At 48.3% G+C, this 20,403-nt stretch overlaps 1 protein-coding gene across 2 annotated transcripts in view; it reads right to left on the bottom strand.

The window, feature by feature from the left end:
• The window catches only part of CHST11 (carbohydrate sulfotransferase 11), a 281,471-nt gene that overhangs the window by 139,470 nt on the left and 121,598 nt on the right, over positions 1 to 20,403 (bottom strand). For both annotated transcript variants that reach the window (XM_059081760.2, XM_059081761.2), the window contains exon 2: positions 9,048 to 9,133. In XM_059081760.2, coding sequence (XP_058937743.1) covers positions 9,048 to 9,133 — 86 coding nt within the window. The remainder of the gene's footprint in view (positions 1 to 9,047; positions 9,134 to 20,403) is intronic.

Below are 20,403 nucleotides of genomic sequence, written 5' to 3'. Positions count from 1 at the left end.
AATATGAATTTAAAAAAACAGCATTGACTGAGCAGCTTGCCACATGCCCGGAACTTGCTATATATATATTCTAATTTAATCCTTAATAACTGAACAGTTAGTATTTTATTCCTACTTTATAAACAAGGTCTGAAGGGTTTGAAAAGGTTCAGCTGTTGGCCCCAGAGTTCACAGTAATTCGTGGTGGAGGCAGGGTGGAAACCCTGCCTCCACCAGACCTGCAGGTCAAGAGGGAGGCCGGATGGGGGGGAGCTGATGCCCACCCCACTCCATCCCCCCACCCCGTCTTTCCTACAGAGAATTTGAGAGCAAGCCAGGGCTTTGTCTCAGCTCTATCCATTCCAACAAGGTTAAAATCCAGTTGGCTGAGTTGTATAATTTACAGAAAAATCAAATTATGTAGAGACCTCTTATAATTGAGGGTAATTTAGGAAATAACTTTCCAAAAATGGCAGATTTTACAGCTGTGTTACCATTTGGAAATTGCTGAGGTTGTTTTGTCACTTGAATGCCCTCCTCTCATTGAAATATGCCAGATTATATCCACACAGCCTGACACAGAAAAACTCCATTAGAGCACTGAGCTATCCAGATTTGAATATACTGGGTCAAATTAGGCTTCCAGAAACAGAACAACTGCCTATAAAAACAGCCTGGGGCTTCCCTGGTGGCGCAGTGGTTGAGAGTCCGCCTGCCGATGCAGGGGACGCGGGTTCGCGCCCCAGTCCGGGAAGATCCCACATGCTGCTGAGCGGCTGAGCCTGCGCGTCCGCATCCTGAGCTCCGCAACGGGAGAGGCCACAGCGGTGAGAGGCCCATGTAATGAAAAAAACAAAAAAAAACAAAAAAAAAACAAACAAAAAAAAAAAAAACAAAAAAAAAAAAAAAAAAAAAAAAAAAAAACAGCCTGAATGAAATGTGGACCAATCGATGAAATCAATAGCCTCGCATTAATACGGCCCAGAGATGGTCTTATTTAACAACCATTAATGAGGCACTTAGCTACGTGCTGTGGGTACGACAGACACAACCACAGGTCTCAGACCTTTAAAACTTAAGAGCTGAACCTGCCCGTTTTCCAGGATGTGGGGTTGAGTGTACACACACACACACACACACACACAGAGAGAGGCACTCATGGCCTTAAAAAATCAGCACAGCAAGCTTCCCTACAACTGAGTCTACCAGACACGTAACATAAATCAAAATTTTTAGGTAGTGCTGATGATGAATAGCTAGTAGCTTCCAGGCAAGAGGAAATCATCTATTTTATTATTATTCAACAAAATAATCTTATTATTATTATTCCAAGTGCACACCTGCCAAATGTCTGAGCCACAGGACAGGGACCAAGAATGGTCCCAGACCCCCTAAGAGAAGTCCCAGGTGACCTAACTCAACCCAGATCACTGACGGCTACTGACTATCACCAACTCTGCCCTGGGCACCATCCTTGGTGCTTTTCATACACGATTTTAAATCTCACAAACCTGCAAGACTGGTATCATGCTCCTATTTTACAGATAAGGCAATGGAGGCTTGGAGAGGTTAAGTAATTGCCCCACGTCAAACACCTGGGCTGGGATCCCTCCCCCTTCCTTCCAGCATCCAATCACCTCTTTCAACCCGAATTGCGTCCGACTCTAGATTTGCCATCTGTCCAGGCTTGACTGGAAATCCGACCAGGGCACCTTCCCTGGTTCAAGAATAATGAAGCCACTGGCCACAGTAGAAAAGGCGGCCCATTGTCCCCGGGTTTTGCAATGGGCTCTGCTCATCTATTGTAATTTGCAATTAATAATGAAGCATTCTCCCAAGTGCTGTATGTAAGATCAAGCTGATGGAATATTTCATCTTTGCCGGCCAGCTGCCGTTCTGCTAGGCTGACAGTAAGGAATATCTCTGCATAAAGAGCTGGTCCACAACTAAATCAATTAATCCCTCTTCGGCTGGTAGACAGCTGTTGGGTCAATGCAAGATAATTAGAGGGACTCGTCATTTACCAGGTGGTTGGTAATGAAGGGATTAATTGACCAGAGTTGGGAGCTGTACAATATCTGCTCTCTCTGGCCTTCCCCAGTGGACACGGTCATTCAGCACTGTTCTTCCTGAACGATTCTCAAGGCAGAGAGCCCTTTTTTCCCTTTCATGCTTATTTGTGAGGCTGAAGCTGATCCTTCAGAAGCGCCCACCTGATGTCTGGCTTGGAACAAGTCTAGGTTCTCCTATGGGATCAAGAGCTAAGTGGTTTCAGTGGACATAAAAGACATACCAAGCGAAGTAACTTTAAATAATTGGCTTGGAGTGGGTAGTAGCTAGGAAGTGGCTTTTAGAGATACCCAAGGTTGAGAGGGTTTTTTTTTTTTTTTTAATTTTTATTTATTTTTATTTTTGTGGTACGCAGGCCTCTCACTGCTGTGGCCTCCCCCTTTGCGGAGCACAGGCTCAGCAGCCATGGCTCATGGGCCCAGCCTCTCTGCAGCATGTGGGATCCTCCCAGACCAGGGCACGAACCCGTGTCCCCTGCATCGGCAGGCGGACTCTCAACCACTGCGCCACCAAGGAAGCCCGAGAGGGTATTTTTTTTTTAACCATTTGCTATGGATGCTGAAAAAGCAGGGTTTGCCCTCTTCATGTCTGCTCCTTCCAAATAGATGTATGCAAAAAAGCTGTTTTTTCCCCCATTCCTCTACGCTGCCACCCTGTTAAAACAAACAGGGATTTATGACCCACTCCTCAATACATGTAAAATTTGTACAAAAATATCTTCTACGAAACTGATTTGTAATCTGTAGGCTTAATACCCGGGAGATGTCTTGAGATGTAAAATCCCATCCTTTAGGTTGTGGGGTTTTTTGTTTTCTCCAAATAAATCTGATCTTTAAAGTTAAAAAAAAAAAAAGAGCTAAGTGGTTCAAGTTTCGTTTACACAGGGCTCCACCCAATATTCTGCCCTAGGGCTCCACCTTTTGGGTTTGTTCACATAACGAGTCTCCGACACTCAGGGCATGGGCTCAACAACCTTCTGTCCCATGCAGCACAGGAAGGAACGTGGCCTCCGTGTCCTCGTGGATGAGGCCGAGTACAAATGATTTACACGGGCCTTCATATAGAAAGACAGTAGAAAAGATAAAGAGCAACCTCGATGCACATGCTCTGAGTTGCTTTTCATGTTACGGGTGATGCAAGAATCAAACAATCGAAGATTTTAAAACTGGAGGGGCCCTTACAGAATCTCCAGCCCAGTGTTTCTGAGCTCTGGTTGCTCATCAGAATCACCTAGGGAACTCTGAAAAATACTGACACCCCAGCCCTATCCCAGACCAACAAATAAAATCAGAATTTCTGGGGGTCTGGGCATTGGTCATTTTTTCAAAGCTCCTGAGTGCAGGAGGTGTTGAGAAGCACGGGTCCAGTCCAACCCCTTCATGTTACAGATAAGGAGGCTGCGGCCAGGAGGGGCCAGACCTCCTCAGAGAAGCCCCGGAGTTAACAAGTGGCCAAGTGAGAAGCAGTAGCTGGTTTGTAAGGTGCACACCATCTCCAGGGGGCTCCTCGGTACCACCAACCTGCTGGTGGCTGAAGACTAAACCCTCCAGAAGGGCGAATGAGCCTTATCCAGCTGGTACCAACCGGCCTTTCCTGCCTTCTCTCCAATCAGCTTCCAACATGCTCTTTCACGCCAGCTACAAACCCCTCACCATTCTCTGAATGTGCCATGGACCGTCGCACCTGTGCACCTCACTCCTGCTGTTCCTTCGCTCTGGGAGGCTGTTCCCTCTTCTCTGTCTGGTGAAGTCTGATGTGTCCTCAGAGGCCTGGTTCCAATGCCATCTCCTCTAGAGAGCCTCGCACTGTGTGCCCTGTGCCTCAAAGGGTTAATTGCTCACTCCTGATTCTCCCATAACCTTTCAGAATGCTTCCATCACACAGCACTTGTCATGTTCTATTACCTACATGCCTCTCTTCCCCACGTCTTCTTCCTCTGTTTATCCTATGAACATCTGTAGACAAAACGAATCTTGGCAAGCCTTGCTCAGAAAACTACTTAGGTTGGAGCTAGAAGAGTTTCCCACCCTCCCTTGGTCAATTCAAGCTTTTTTCAATCTAAAACTTAATCAAAGACCCCAACTTCCAAATGTCACCCAGCTGTGATATCCTACAGCAGAGTTCTTGGGGGTGACTCCTGCTTAGGCTGGCTCCAGCCAGGAGACCAAGGCCCCTCCAAAAATATCATGTTCGGTGAGAAAAAAAAAAAATCTGCAATTGTTTCTTGGACATCTACTGTGCATTCCATACCAGTCCATGAGCCTTGGCCCCTGCCTTTGGGAATTTTACAACTATCCTGATCATGTCCCAGATCTCAGCTTGAGTCACCATGAAAAAGAACCTCAAGGGAGCATTTTTCCCCCTGGGAAATTTAATGGGATAGGCTCTTTCCCTCCCACTATCTCGCCAGGTCAGATAGACCCGGCACTACCATTTAGGGACTGTGGGATCTTGGCAAATTGCTCAGTGTGTCTGAGCTTCCGTTAACTTATCTGAAAAATGCGGCTATCAGATTTTAGGATTGTTGTGAAGATACCATTAGATAAGTGTGGAAAACACCTAGAAGAGTCACTGACGTGTAATATACATTTGATGAACAGTAACTTTCTTCCTTTCTTTCTCCCTTCCATCTCTCCTTCCCTACCTCCCTTCTCTCCCTCTCTCCATCCTTCCTCCCCGAGCCTGCCTTATGGAAAAGTAAATTTACTTTTAACACATTGAAGATGGCACCAATAAAGATCCGATTTTATTATTACAATAAAATGTTGACTGGTCGAAATATTATATTGACTGGTCCTCAGAGGCCCCTAGGAAGGCCTGCACGCCACTGGTGCATGAGTGAAGACCTCCTAGACTCAGCGCTTAGGAGTTCCTGGTCAGCCCCTGGGCTGAGTATCTGTATTCTCAGAACATGGTAATCACAGAGCAAGTATAAACGCTAAAGAAAGAACCAGGCAGGGCAGGGCTGAACCACATGAGTGACGCTGAGAAGATTTCAGGGAACCCACGAGAGGACCGGGAGGTGGGCGAGGCAGGACAAGCTGTCTCACCCTCGCTGGCATTTTAGGGGCAATTATGCCCTATTAATGGCTGACAGCATAGCTCTGCCCTGCAGTCTGAGCTGAGCCGGGCAGCCCACAGATGTGCTAGGCCCACAAATATGCAGCTGGCAACTCTTGAACTTTCGGTGACTTGACGCCAGCTGATCTGATCAGCAATTACGTTTTATTTTGGGGCCAGGAAGACAGCAGAGAACCAGGAAAATTATAAGACATCAGAGTGCAGTTTTTCTAAGAATATCAACTACAAACTTTTTTTTCACCAATTGTTGTTTTAATGGTTAGGGGTTTGTGAGGCACTAAAATAAGAAAACCTTGGACACTAAAATCAGATTATAGCCAATTTTCCTAAGGGAGCTTTTTAAGACTTTGTCCAGTGAAAATCTGGATAAGATTTTTTTTTTTCTCTCTCTCTCTCTCTCTCTTTTTTTTTGTATGGGGTAATTCCTGCCAAGAGAACTTTGCTGGTGACAGTGAATACAGCATGGAGATAAATGCATCTGGAGTCCGTCCTGGATTTGAATCTTTCCCCTGCTTCTTACAAGCTCCTCAGCCTGAGTTCTCCCATACCTAAAGTGGGGGTGCACGACCTAGAGCGGGGCTTAATACCAGCACCCCACGAGACGTTTGTAGGCATCTAGATAGCATCTGGCCTACAGTACCAGTACCTGTAACTAAGATGGTGCTTCTCGCCATTATGTTGGTTTTCTTATCATCTAAAATAGAGAGTTCCTATTTTCACCATTATACATCAAACCCAAATCACCAGTCAACATAAAATGGGGAAACGGCATCTCCGGAAGCAGTTCGGTTTCCAGCAGTTAAAGGGCTTGTCATCTGCCTCTGTGATAACGTCAATCCAGGCTTAGCAGCTTCCACGGCTCGGCTGGTAGGGGAACACGAGAAACCACAACCAAGCCCCAACGGATGCAATGTTTGCTCACGTCTCAGGGACACAAAACCCTACTCAACTCAACAGAAGCTCCTGCTCCCTTCTCTCCTCTAAACTCCCCGGCCCGCGGCAGCCCCCAAAGATCACCAAGACGGTTTCTCTGAGAAGCGCCACCGACGGAACGTGCATGGGAAGAGAACATAATTGCGGCTTGTAAAGGAAACCAGCCTAAGAAAAAACATCCTGGGACAACATCCCGAGGAAACGGGGAGATCCTCCTGCAGGGACATTTTCCTGGTTTCCAGCAAAAGGGGCCAGGCAGCTTGCCCATGAGTGCCTGATGGAGGCTGGCACCTAGGCTCTCACAAATGGCTCCCAGAGCCGCCTCTCCAGCCCCACCTTCCCTCCCGGGTCCCAGGCTTCTAAGTGAGCATCTGAACCCAACACCACCGGATGGAAGGGATGAGCTCTACTGAGGAAGGTCCTCTCTCCTCCGATTGGTTTACCATTGGACCAAGCAGGGTCCCCCTCACCAGATAACCCACTCAAGCCAGCTCTGGGATAACAAGGAGAACCAGACATGGAAGGCTAACCCCACCCTTGCTCACCCTTCCGTGGCCAGTGCCTGGCGCTGCGCTACACAGCGTGGACACTCGTAAGAGTGCATGAAGAAATGAATGGCTGAATGCGTGAATGAATCTGGGAGTGAGCAAAGTCCATAAAAGGCACTGAGCAAGGCACATCTTCTCACGGAAGGCTGCAAGGCAGGAATTGTCAGCACCGTGTTATAAAGGAGCGAGGCAGTCTCAGAGGGGTTACGTGTCTTGTGCTCACTCACACAGCTGATAAATGAGGATACCAGGCTTCGAGCCCAGGTCTGACTCTAAAATCAAGGTTTCCACGAGTGAAGCCATTCTCACGGTCGTGGTGATGATGGATCATGTTTACGTAGCCCCCGACACATCCGAATTAGTTCATCCTCCCAACGTTCCAGAGAGATGGGAAAGCTGAGCCCTATAGAGGACTCATCATGTATGCGAGGTTGCACAGCCAGCTGGAGGTGAAGTAGGAATTTAAACCTGGACTCTCATTCTTTCAATCACAGATATCTGGGGCCACCCACTACAGGGACACAATAGTGACAGGCGCAGACACAGTCCATGGACTTCCTGTCCAGAGGGGCATCTACTTCAGAAATAGCTCCTCCCAGGACACCCATATGCTGCCCATAAAATTTCCTCAGGAAAGCAGGAACACTTCAATGGTTTGGTTTTGAAGTAGAAAATGATCTGAGAACAGAGGATGTCAACTAAAAGAGAGGGATGCTTTGCATCTCAATAGCATGTGTTATCTTCAACATGGCTTACCAGAAATCCTCCTCCCTAAGACCAATGTGTGAACAGACTGGGAGACTGGCCTATAATAGTCAGATTATTTGGGCAACAAACAAAACCCAAATACAAAATAACCAACAAGGAACTACTGCGTACAGCACAGGGAACTATACTCGATATCTTGTAATAATCTATAATGGAAGCGAATGTAAAAAAAAGAATATATATATATGTATAATTGAATCACTTTACAGTATTCCTCAAACTAACACAACATTGTAAATCAACTATACTTCAATAAAAATTTTAAAAAAACCAAAACAGGGCTTCCCTGGTGGCGCAGTGGTTGAGAGTCCGCCTGCCGATGCAGGGGACACGGGTTCGTGCCCCGGTCCGGGAAGACCCCACATGCCGCGGAGCGGCTGGACCCGTGGGCCATGGCCGCTGAGGTCCGGAGCCTGTGCTCCGCTACGGGAGACGCCACATCAGTGAGAGGCCCATGAACCGCAAAAACAAACAAACAAAAAACAAAACAAAACAAAATACAAATTCCCTGCTGCTGTCACCAGAGAACCCAGTAAAGGAGGCCTCAGGCAATCTGAGTTTGCAATTACCTGGCGAATCCGGCCCCATCACATTGAGCTCCAAAGTGGTGGGCTGATAGGGGAATGAACTAACACGGTCAGGGCACCCATTTTGCACAAACTCAGGAGTCCATTTTTCCAGACGGGAGTACGGGTGAGAGACAGGACAGAGATGTGGAATCAGAAAGCTCTCCGGCTCATCTCTTTGCAAGACTTCTGGGAATTCATCACTTTGGGGGAACCAAGCAGTTTCTTCCTCTAACAAGCACCTTGGTCCCCAGAGATACTAAATCAAGAATTTGATGCAAACTAAAGCTCAACGATTACAGCCAAAGCAGTACATTTTCCCCCTTTTCTCTCCACCTGTCAAAGGTCAGCTAATGGGCCACTCGTTGTTCATTCACCAGTTCTTGGCATCACAAGCGAATGCATGTTCCCGCAAAAGGACCAGCCTTGGAGTCTCCACATCAAGACAGACACACACCAACAAGGCCATCACCATGGCAACCAGGCCTCCTCCCTTTGCTCCTAGCTTTCCATGGAGGGCGCTTTGCCTTGGTTGGAGCTTATTTTGCTCAGAGAGGAACTCTTTTCATAATCAAGTCCAACTTGCTGTGACAGTCACTTAAGCAAAAAGTCTCCCCACCCAAGGGAGTCTTGTCAAACTGACGCAGTGAGGTGCAACTCTTGGGGACATCGTTGGGCTCTAATAACCAGATGTGGGAGCTGGGTGGTGAGTTCATCCCCATGTGAGCCTTCTTTGGGGGAGACTTTGTCAAAGAGGAGACTGCACAGCCTGGCAGGCCCTGCAACTTCAGAGTCCCCTTGCTGGCACCTGCAACTGTATGGCTCTCTCAGGGATCCAAAACCTGCGCATGTCTGAAAGCTCAGCCCCGCACTCTACCAAGCTGTTCCTCTCATTCTAAATACCTCTCACTAGAATTTCAGAGCCATTCTAGAGCGAAAGCGTAACCAAGAAAGCAAGCACTGAAGGTAAAATGCCAGGCAGTGGAGGGAAGTTTCAAATCCTCAAAGACTAGAATTTGGGCGTTTTTCAATCCCTGTCCGCCCCCCAAAAAATTGACACATGGAGACCAAGCTGAGAAGCAAGGATGTTTCCAGGGCTTACCTGGGTCGGGTTGTAGAGTTCCTGCAGGGGGCTTCGGGACCCCTTCCGGCAGCAGATGTCCACACCGAAGGGGTTCCTCCGCATGACTGAGGAGAGAAAGTGAAGGCTCATCAGAAATGAGCAACAAACGTTTGCTGTCTGACCAAGAAAAGGGCACAGAGGAGGGAAAAAGAAACAGCTGGGGAAGGAAGAGAGAGTACAGGCTTCGGGCTGAGCTGATCCTTTGCCTGGTGCCATGGGGGCCCATGGGTCTACACCCAGAAGGACATAAATAATGCTGAAAATTCTGCCCAGCAAATCCTTCAGAAAACAAGACAGGCATCTAAAACCCTGAACTTTTGCAGACGACATTGTAACTGTTGTCTCAAGAGAGCGAGTTCTACTAACGCCAGACTTGGTGATATTTTTAAAATTCGGCAGCCTTCTCCCTCCACAATCAGTTATGACCTCTTAGGCCTGGTTCCCGAGCTGGGTGGTGAGTTCACCCCTGTGGGAGCCCTCTTTCGGGGTGTCGAGGGGGAGAATGGCACAGGGCCTTCCCCAGGCAGGCTCTTCCCACTGGGTAAGTCAGAGGGCCCGCCTCCCCAAAGCCTCTTGTACATTAGGTTATCGTTAATGACAGTATCAGCTTGAGGCAGAAAGGATTCGGGTTTATGGTTCTGGGTGAGATTTACCGTTTATGGTTCTTATTGTTAAGGATGAGCTCTTACAGTGAATAAAAGGAGGAGAAGTTAAGTGAACTTCTCAAAAACCCAACAGCTTTGAGGATACCAAGAACTGTTTTTTCAAAGGAAAAAAGATTCTTTTTTCATTCTTGTTCACAAAACACCCTCACTCGTGAAGCCCCTTGCACAGAGTTTAATACACAGTCACCTCCTGACAATAATTTGTTGAAGGGAGGGAGGGATGAATTAACGAAGGAACAAGTGCTTCCTTCTCATATAGGAGGCCGTTTCCCTGTGGAATGACATGGTAGGGGCAGGTGGGGAACAAGGAAAGCAGATCCTTTCACAGGCCTAAAGAATTCCCGCGGTGTAGTGGCAGTAGGCAGGATACCCCTAAGCAGACAGCCTGGGTTTGGATCCTGGCTCTACCTCACACCTGCTGTGTGACCTTAAGCAAGATACCTAACCCTTCTGTGCCTGTTTCTTCCTCTGTAAAATGGGAGTGAGAAGAGGACCTCACTCCCTGTGGTGGTTGTGAGATTAAATGAGCTACTACTATATGCAGAATGCTTAAGCCGGGGGCTGGCCAAAAAGTGTCTGTTACAAATTTCTGAAGCTATCGCAGATCATCAACTAGGTCTGCACAGAACTTAATGACAAAAAGCGCTTGCCTCCTGGGAGGGAAGGTGGAAACTTCTTTATTCTCGAACCATCAAGGGAGCTGATGAGAAGTTACCAGACCTCAAGCCGGGCTTCGGGAGTCTTACAGGAAAGCCAGGCAGACGGGGAGGGCTGGCCGGAGGGGGATAACTCAGGCCCCTCTGCTCAGAAGCCAACCTGAGGTCAGAATAGCGAGGAGAGCCATCTCCACAAGCAGCCGATTCCTCTGGAAGGTCTCCAGGAGAACTGACTCCTTCTCATGCAATTCTCCTTTGACTTGTCACTTTGAGCCCCATGGAAACCCTGAGAATAAATCATCAATTCCAAGAAACTTGAAGCTGTTTTCTCTCACTTCCTTTACCTCCTAGAGCAGGGTCAGACAGCCTTTTCCATAAAGGGCAAGAGAGTATTTGGCGCTGCACCACACAGTATATGGAAACTTCTCAACTCAGCTGGGGCAGGGTAGAAACAGCTCCAGACAACACACAAACAAACGGGCAGGATGATGTGCCAATACAGCTCCATTTCCGGCACTGAAACCTGAAGTCCATGTAATTTTTACGTGTCAGGAAATCTTTGGATTTTTTTTCTTTTCCCAATCATTTCACAAAAACAGGCCGGTGGGTTGGATGTGGCCCCCGGGCTGTCGTTTGCTGACCCCTGCCCTGGGGTAGGCAGTTCAAGCCCCAAACACACGCAACGTGCCCTGCAGCCCTCTCTGGGGAGGAGGGGATCCTGTGGGCAAATGTCTACACATAAAAGCCACTCGGATCTGAGTAAGTGGTCCGGGAAGACACTGGTTCTTTGTTCTTCCACGGGTGTCTCCACAAGAGGGCAAAAATCCACGTTGTGTTTTTCTTTAATTTATTACTTCATTTTTCACTTCCACCCAAAACCAGGTAAACTGTTAACTGCACGCAGGTTGCCCTCAGCGCACAAGGACACGGCAACACTTCAGGGGAGACTAAAGAGCCGTAAAGCTTGTAAAATTACACCCACGCCATGCTAGATTAAACTCTCCCCACAGAGGCAGAGAGTCTCCCCAAGACCTTTGGCTACGAGACCGCCACGGAGAAAACCCCACCACAGAACCCATTAAAAGTCAGCTTTTATGGGGGGCAGTATTATTTAATTGGTTTCTTTTTCTACTACAAGGCCTTTAAAATGCTTTGACCGTGTGGGTCCTTTCCCAAGACCAGCCGCCCTCAGGGCCTCCTGCAGGCCTAGCCTGGGACTTCAGTGGGGGGCCCCACCAACCAGCTCCGGCACCCCAGGCCACAAAAGCCAGGTCCTTGGGTGCTTTTTACGGGGATGATAACAACCCCACCATTTACGGAGTATATGCCTTGTGTGCCCGGCACTTGGCTCAGCACAATCCTTGACACAGTAAAGGAAGTACCTGTATTTTCCAGATTATCTCTCTGAGCCTCCCTTAACCTCAGGAACTTGACCAAGGTCAAGGCCATGCAGGGAGAAAGTTGCCAAGCTGAGACTCCAGCCTGACGACTGAGCTCTTTCATACCCAAAGGATAGCAACGAGAACCTACTTGCTAGTGCCTGGGAGGCAAAGGAAGGGCCAGCAGTCACGCACATGGGTTTATTTACCCTGTGTGCCGAATGCATCAGAGGAGGTCGAGTGGCCACCACACGAAGAGGGTGGCAGCTAACAGTTGGAGGGCACCCACGGTGCACCAAGCAGAGCACACATTTAACCCACATAACCACCCTATGGGGTGGGCCCACTACCGTCCCCCCTTTACAGACGGGAACACTGCAGCACAGTAAGGTTAGGGAACTCCCCTAGGTCCCGTGACTAGGAAGCGATGAAGACAGGATTCTGACACAGGCAGCCCATGCTCTCGGCTGCTATGCTGGACCAACGGCAGGTGTCAAGTCCATCATCTCAATAGTTTCCTCCTGGCCCCAGACCTGGTTAGCTGACCGCTTCTAGGACAGGTGATTTAAAATGTAAGCCCCGAAGCTGGTACAATTTCTAATATTAATAAAAATGATATAAAATTACCAGCAAAGGGCTTCCCTGGTGGCGCAGCGGTTGGGAGCCCGCCTGCCGATGCAGAGGACACGGGTTCGTGCCCCGGTCCGGGAAGATCCCACATGCCGCGGAGCGGCTGGGCCCGTGAGCCATGGCCGCTGAGCCTGTGCGTCCGGAGCCTGTGCTCCGCCAACAGGAGAGGCCACAGCAGTGAGAGGCCCACGTACCGCAAAAAAAAAAAAAAAAAGTAACCCAGTGTTACCCAAGTCATCAAAATGATGTGATGTGACAGCCAAACTATTAACTAACAGTTATTACCCATATTCATTTTCTTACTGAAGTTTTTATTAAGCACCTAGGATATGCCAGACATTAAGTAAGGGGGGGATAAAAACCCTCTCCATCTTATCCATGTTGTTCCTCTGATGCTTGGCACACAGTAGGTACTCAAAGAGGTTCATGAATGATCTAGGACTTAAGGCTTCCTTTACACTCATCAGACAGATTGTTTCCTGCTATGTAAAAAGGAAACTGCCAGCATCAACAGGCTGCTGTTATTTTTTTCCTTTGAAAATGAAAGGTCTGATGATCAAAAGCCCCAAGAAAGGAGTCCCTGAGGACATTTAACGGTGGCCTTCCGCTGCCCGCCTGCCACCACAAGTTTTATTTAGCTACAGCACTTGTTTTCTCCTTTCTAAACTCAAATCAATGAAATGCAAGACCCTTTTATAAGAATCTAATTGGTTCAATTCACAGTATGATTTCTTAGACCCAGAAACAGTTGGGTATACAGATCTTCCTTGACTTAGGATGAGATCATGTCTCAATAAACCCATCGTAAGTTGAAAATATTGTTAAGCTGAAAATGCATTTAATACACCTAACCTACCAAACAGCATGGCTTAGCCTAGCGTACTTACAACATGCTCAGAACACTTACATTAGCCTACAGTTGGGCAAAATCATCTAACACAAAACCTGTTTTATAATCAAGCGTTGAATATCTCATGTAATTTATTGAATACGGTACTGAAAGTGGAAAATGGAGCGGCTGTCTGGGCGCAAGATGGTTATGAGAGTATCGGTTGTTTATCCTGGTGATCGCGTGCTCACCAGGATCTGTGGGTCCCCGCAGCTCCCCAGCATTACCAGAGAGGATCAGAGCACATATCCTAGCCTGGGGAAAAGATCAAAATTCCAAATTCAAAGTACAGTTTCCACTGAATATGTATCGATTTCACACCATCGTAAAGTTAAAAAATCACAGGTCAAATCATTGTACGTCAGGAACCGTCGCTTTTCCAACATACATGAATGAAGCTAAGATTAAAACCAAGCCACCCACGTTTGCCGCTTCATGCTATGATGAAGAGAATGTTCTTAAGTGGACGCTCCACTCCCAGTCAGCTGAGAACAGGTGACAGAAGGTTACCGAGTGACAAAGGAGGGAAGCCCATCTCATTCCCTGAGTGGTTCCCTGTGACCCTGCCTGTGCAGTTAATTCGGGTCTAAAGACATAAAACTAAAATGCTGTGGGATCCCGGGTGGAAACTTGCTTTTGATGCATTGGAATTCTCAGCTGGATTACAGTCCTTCAGTTCACAGAAGAGACTCAGAGAGCTGAAACACTTGCCAAGGTCCCCAAAGCAGCCAGTGGCAGAGCCTGGGCTGCAACTCAGGTCTTATAAAATACAGCAATAGTTAATAATAATCATCATGAGAGCTAGCATTTATCGAGAATTTACCAAGTACCTGATGCCTGACTTGAGGCTAAGCCTTTTTTTTATGTTGCTTCATTGAATTCTCATCAAAACCCTGTAAGTTAGAAATACTGAATAATAGCATTTATTCCCATTTGACTGTTGAGGAAACAGAAGCCCAGAGAGATTAAGTAACTAGCCTGAGATCACACAGCCCGCAAATGGCAGAGCAGGTAGCAAATTCAAACCTAGATTTTTTCCAGAACCGGAGGTCTTCATCACCTCATCATGCTATCGCTAAAGGCAGGCAAAGATGCATTTACACTTAGAGCTCCCACCACAAAAATCAGTGCTCTCACCTCCCTCAACATTCGAGGTGAGGCACTTCTGTACAAAACCACCCAAGTCCAGATGGGTCTCCACTCCTCCCGCTGGCCAAACAGCCCTAACACCCAGCAGACTCCGGACACTTTTCAAATCCCCTCATTTGCTAACAGCCTGGGCATGCTTCCTCTGTCACTGCATGCTCTGAGCACACAGCAGCGATGCAATTACAGAGGTGTTTTCTCCCAATGCACCAATGCGGGCTGGTGCCCTGGTCCAGTGCGGTCCAGCCCGTCTGTCAAAAGGATGTTGGAACGGGGCAGTGTCTGAGTCAATCTCATCAAGTCAGGAGAAGGGCAAGCGATACCCAACTCCCTGAGAGGGAGCCACTTCCGTCAGGACGGGCCACGCTGCTTTCAGCTGTGGGACCCCACAGCTCGACCTGAAAGGCCCTACATCACAGCTCTCCCCCATCCGCTTCAGACGTCACCGTGCTGAAGGCACACGGGGATGACACTGTCACCCAGCAGCACCCTGCGGAATGAGAAGGTTCAGTCGCTGGAGTCCACCTGAACTGGACTCAAGTTCTAGGTGAGTCTTGGGACACTGGCTTAATGTCCTCATCTCTGAAACTCAATGTTAAAATGCAGCAACAATGCCTAAATCTTAGTGTGGTTGTGGGAATTACATGAAAATGTAAAATTCCCTGGGACCTGGCACTCAAAACCGTCCATGGGAAAAGTCAGAGGCCTGATGCCCTAGCTCTGCCACCACACGAAGCATCTCCCTTTGAACGCGGTCTCCCTGGGCCTCAGATTTCTCCTTGGTCAGGTGACAAGGTCAAACCGGAAGATGCCTGAGTCCCTTCTGACTCAAAGTTCCTAATTTCTAAGCACAGGACAGCAGGAGGTCTCCCTGGAGAACCACAGGTTAAAAAAGCCCTAGAGGGCTTCCCTGGTGGCGCAGCGGTTGAGAGTCCGCCTGCCGATGCAGGGGACACGGGTTCGTGCCCCGGTCCGGGAAGATCCCACATGCCGCGGAGCGGCTGGGCCCGTGAGCCACGGCCGCTGCGCCTGCGCGTCCGGAGCCTGTGCTCCGCTACGGGAGAGGCCACAACAGTGAGAGGTCTGCGTACCACAAAAGAAAAAAAAAAAAAGCCCTAGGGAAGACCTGGGCAAGGGTTGGGGAGCAGAGGACCCGAGTGGCGGTTAAGCAGGACTGAGGGAAGGAGGGAGAGAAGAGTATGTGGCCAGGAGAGGCCGTGAAAGGAAAAGCAGTACTTGGCTGTGAAACAGGTGTTGCATCAATTTCTTCCCAGTTTACAACGCACTACCAAAGGTTGGGATGAAGAGGTTTTTCAAGTGGAAAATACCTTCTACAAATAATAGTAATAGTAAAAATAATCACTATTATAAATGGGGACCCCCTCCCCCAAAAAAGCCCTATATGGAAGCAGAGCTGGGGCGTCTCCAGCACGGGCCTCAGGGGCAAGCTCTCAGAACAAAACCCTCTCATTCCAGTCGCCCAAGGGCTCTGGCCTGAAATTCCACTGGGAGGGAATCAGGTTAGGAAATCCCAGAGCCGGAAGAAGCCAGCCTTGTACCAGATGCACATGCGAACCTCGCCTTCAGGGGTTAACTCACATCCTTCCGAGTTCAGCATCGCCCTTGGGACCACCACTCTCCTTTTAAAATGCAAAGGAAGGGGGCTTGCCTGGTGGCCCAGTGGTTGAGAGTCCGCCTGCCGATTCAGGGGACACGGGTTCGTGCCCCGGTCCGGGAAGATCCCACATGCCGCGGAGCGGCTGGGCCCGTGAGCCATGGCCGCTGAGCCTGCGCGTCTGGAGCCTGTGCTCCACAAAGGGAGAGGCTGCGACAGTGGGAGGCCCGCGCACCGCAAAAAACAAAACAAAACAAAACAAAACAAAACCCTCTGAGGCAAACGCTCACGCGAGAACTTGAATGTGGTTTGCGGCTGGATCTCTGGAAGGAATACTCAGAACTGGAGAACAGAGGAGGAGAGAGCAAAATAAAGGGAAGCGCAGGGAGGGGTGGGGTGGGAGAGCAGTGAAGCCCCAAGGGCTATTCTACGTCACACTCCGGCTCAGGACTGGCTCCAGCCGAAGCAGTTCTCCGAGAGGTAAAGGGAGGTAAGCAAGACCCTATAAACACTATGGTACTGTCTGCTAAAATTTTTTAAGTGCTCAGGAGGAATCTGCATGTCTGTGTGATGTAGTTTTATCTCAAGGACTCCGAGGCACTTTGAACCCATGGGCCCAGGCCTCAGCATTCATTGTCTGCAAAGAATTAAGAATCAAAACTCTCCAGCAATCCCACTCCTGGGCCTATGTCCAGAGAAAACCATAGTTCGAAAGGATACATGCACCCCAATGTTCACCGCAGCCAGGTCATGGAAGCAACCTAAATGTCCATTGACAGAGGAGTGGATAAAGAAGATGTGGTACATAATAAACAACGGAATATTACTCAGCCATAAAAAAGAATGAAATAATGCCATTTGCAGCAACATGGATGGACCTAGGGATTGTCATACTGAGTGAAGTAAGTCAGACACAGAAAGACGAATATCATACAATATTGCTTATATGTGGAATCTAAAAAAAGGATACAAGTGAACTTATCTACAAAACAGAAATAGAGACACAGATGTAGAAAACAAACTTATGGTTACTGGGGGTGAAGGGGAGGGAGAGATAAATTGGAAGACTGGGATTGACATATACACCCTACTATGTATAAAATAAAAAACTAATAAGAACCTACTGTACAGCACAGGGAACTCTACTCAATGCTCTGTAATGGCCTATATGGGGAAAGAATCTAAAAAAGAGTGGATATATGTATAACTGATTCACTTTGTTGTACACCTGAAACTAACACAACATTGTAAACCAACTAAACTTCAATAAGAATTAAAAAAAAAAAAAAAAAAAAAAGAATCAAAACTCATGTTTAGAGATGGAGGGGTTCTTAGCCCCATCTGACCACCCCTGCTCATTTTCAGAGGAAAAAAACTGGGCCCCAGGGGGGTACAGAATGACCAAGGGTCCCACAGCAGGGCTGGGAGAGCAGGGCCAGGCCTGCCCTCCCCTAGGCTAGCTGGTCCCCTCCAACTCGGGTCCCTGGCAGCCAAGCCCCACGCTACCTCATTTGCCCCTCTCTTTTCCCCTCTAAGCGAGTGCTTAGTGCATAGTAGATACTCACACATTTGTGTCAAATGAATGAAAATGAACCAATAGGTCAAGTGACCCGAGGGTTTCACCAAAGATATTTTTTTCAGCTAAAAGGTATCAGGCCAAAGTACTCACTAATAATAAAAGAACAAAGAAAAGAAGTTGGCATGTCCTTTCCTGGCAAACTTCCTCAACATTCTTTCATTGGCCTTCTTAGTCAAAGGGGTTCAAACAAACAAACAAAAACATAAAGCAACATGAATGATGGGTTCTGGTGGATCTGTCGTGTGCCTGAAACGAGTTTGACAAGCACTCACTCCATAAACCTTAGCCTGCCTTACTGTCTCTCCTTTACTCCTCACGACCACCCTGGAGGTAGGGTGGAATCACGTCCATTTTGAAGACCAGGAAACTGAGGCTCAGAGAGATTGAAGAATTTACCGGATGACACAGCTAGTGAGTGGCTCAGCTGGGATCCAAACCCTGCACGCTTCCCCTGCTTCTCTGAAATGAGACACATTACAGCTCACGGACGTTCCGGACTGGAAGAGGCCAGGCAAAAAGGCAGTCCTGAATATTGAGCCGGTGTTCTCCAGCCAACCAGGACCTTCAGGTGTTTTATAGACACTCAGCACACTTGCGTTCACAGGTGACTTTTCAGGAGCCCCAAACACTGAGGTGGCAGCCGGGTTCAGCCTAAGCGGCCATTAATACCTCATTAATAAACTTCAATTGTCCAACTCTTCTCACAGTCCCTCCAACAGGGACATCCCAGAGCCATTCAAAGACATCTCCAGATCTGCTTCTCCTTATTGGAGACCCTACAAGCAGCTAGAATAATGAGGGATCTGGGGTTTTGACTTGGGACTAATCTGAACCCTTTACTATAGCTAATTCCCATGTCAATCTCCCCTCCTACTTACTGTAAGCTCCTCAAAGCTCCTGATGTCGAACCTGTGGCTGTAGAACTCAAATGAATTAAACTTTCCGGAGATGAAGGTCAGGAGTATAAATCTAAGAATTAGGTGAATGCGCTTGGTATGACACAAGAAGAGAAAGAGCACAGCTTCATCTAAAAGCCAGGAGGATTTACTACATAGAAACCTTCCACTAAGGGACTCTGACACTCGGCTTTGAAGAATATACTGTATACATTACAACACTTACCTCCCGGGAGAAGAACTCGGCTATCACATACACTCACCGAAATCCACGGCAGTCAAACCACCCCCTCTTTTAGATGATCCTGGCCCTTCCGTGAAAACGTGCCCAGAGCAGAGAGGGTTGTGCTGGCTTCCAAAAGGCACAAGGTCCCTGGCCAAGTGCAGCCAGCTGCCGACCAGATAGGTTACTGCAGACAGAGGCACAACCTAGGACAAGCAGGGCTTTTAGAGACCAGCTGGTCCAGTGACTCCCACACCAGTGAAGGGCCTGGGTATGTACAGCTGGGGAAAAGCACCCTCACAATTGGTTCTGACTGAACAACAGACATGGCAGGAAGCGGATCTCAATAATGACCTTTCTGGCCAGTACGGTTTGGGGTCTGCCTGCTGAGAGAGCGGGCAAGAGTTGAAGGAGAGAAAAGGGGGGAGGATGGGGTGAATCCAGTGGAGGCCTCCTCATCCCAGCCCCATTTCACAGGTGACGCAATGGACACAGGGGCATAAGGGACTCACTCCAGGCCCCATGGCTCGTTAGAGGCAGAGGTACGGCTAGAACGAGGGTCTCCTGATTCCTGTTCCTCGTCCCTTTCTCCTTTTGAACCCAGTTTACATGTGATGCTCTGATATCTTCTATGCTCCTCTATTTTTCTTTAATGTTAGTACAACTCATTAAAGTGATTTTACAACCTACCGACGGGTCGTGAGACATGGTTTAAAACTCCCCAACTTAGACATCTTGAAAGAATCAGGTCAGGGATAAGAGTGCTCGTTTAGGTTCAACTTGGGGTTGAATGGGGTTGAACACAATAAACACTGATAAGGGGAACTCATGACTTCCACCCCTAAAACGTCCCTCTCCCCGACGCTCCCGTTGTGGTAAACACCACCACCATGCACCTAGCTGGGCAGACTCAACAGCCAGGAGTCATTCTTAATTCCTGTGCCTTACCTGCCACCACCCCCTCCCCGCATCAGCTCCCTAACACCTGGTCCGAGCCATCATCACCGCCCCTGGGGCTAGGACAAAGTCCTCTTAACTCTTAACATCTTGGCCTCCCTACCCTATTCCCTATCAGCGGCCAGAATAACCTTCTCAAAATATAAAACAGTTCACAGCATCCTCTCCGCTCCGAAGTCTTCCCACCATCTTAGAACAAGATCCAGAGTCCTTTCTGTGGCCCAGGAGGCCCCACGGGACCCACCTGCCCGCTCATCACCTCTCCTCTAGCAACCACCGTTCTATTGTACCTTCTATCTTTATGAGTTTGACTCCTCTAGGGACTTCATATAAATGGGATCCAACAGTATCTGTCCTTTATGTGTCTGGCTTATGTCACTTAGCATAACGTCTTCAAGGTTCATCCATGGTGTAGCACGTCAGAATCTCCCTCTAGGGCCGAATGAAATTCCACTGTACGTATATCCACTTTTGTTTATCCATTCGTCCACTGGTGAACACCTGGGTTGCCTCTGCCTTCTGGCTGCTGTGAATAATGCTGCTAGGAACGTGGAGATACAAATATCTGGTTGAGTCCCTGCTGGGGTTTTTGCTTTCTAAGCTGTCTCACCGGGACATGGAGAGTGAAGCCGAGATGGGCCAAGAGGCTGCTGGGTAAGTGCCTTGACGGGTGGCCTATAAGTGGGCTCCGTGAGGATGC

The sequence above is a fragment of the Kogia breviceps genome, chromosome 12, assembly GCF_026419965.1.
Source record: "Kogia breviceps isolate mKogBre1 chromosome 12, mKogBre1 haplotype 1, whole genome shotgun sequence".
NCBI classification, from domain to species: Eukaryota; Metazoa; Chordata; class Mammalia; order Artiodactyla; family Physeteridae; genus Kogia; species Kogia breviceps.
Note: the sequence above shows the minus strand (reverse complement) of the source record. Positions and strands in the feature narration are given on the sequence as shown.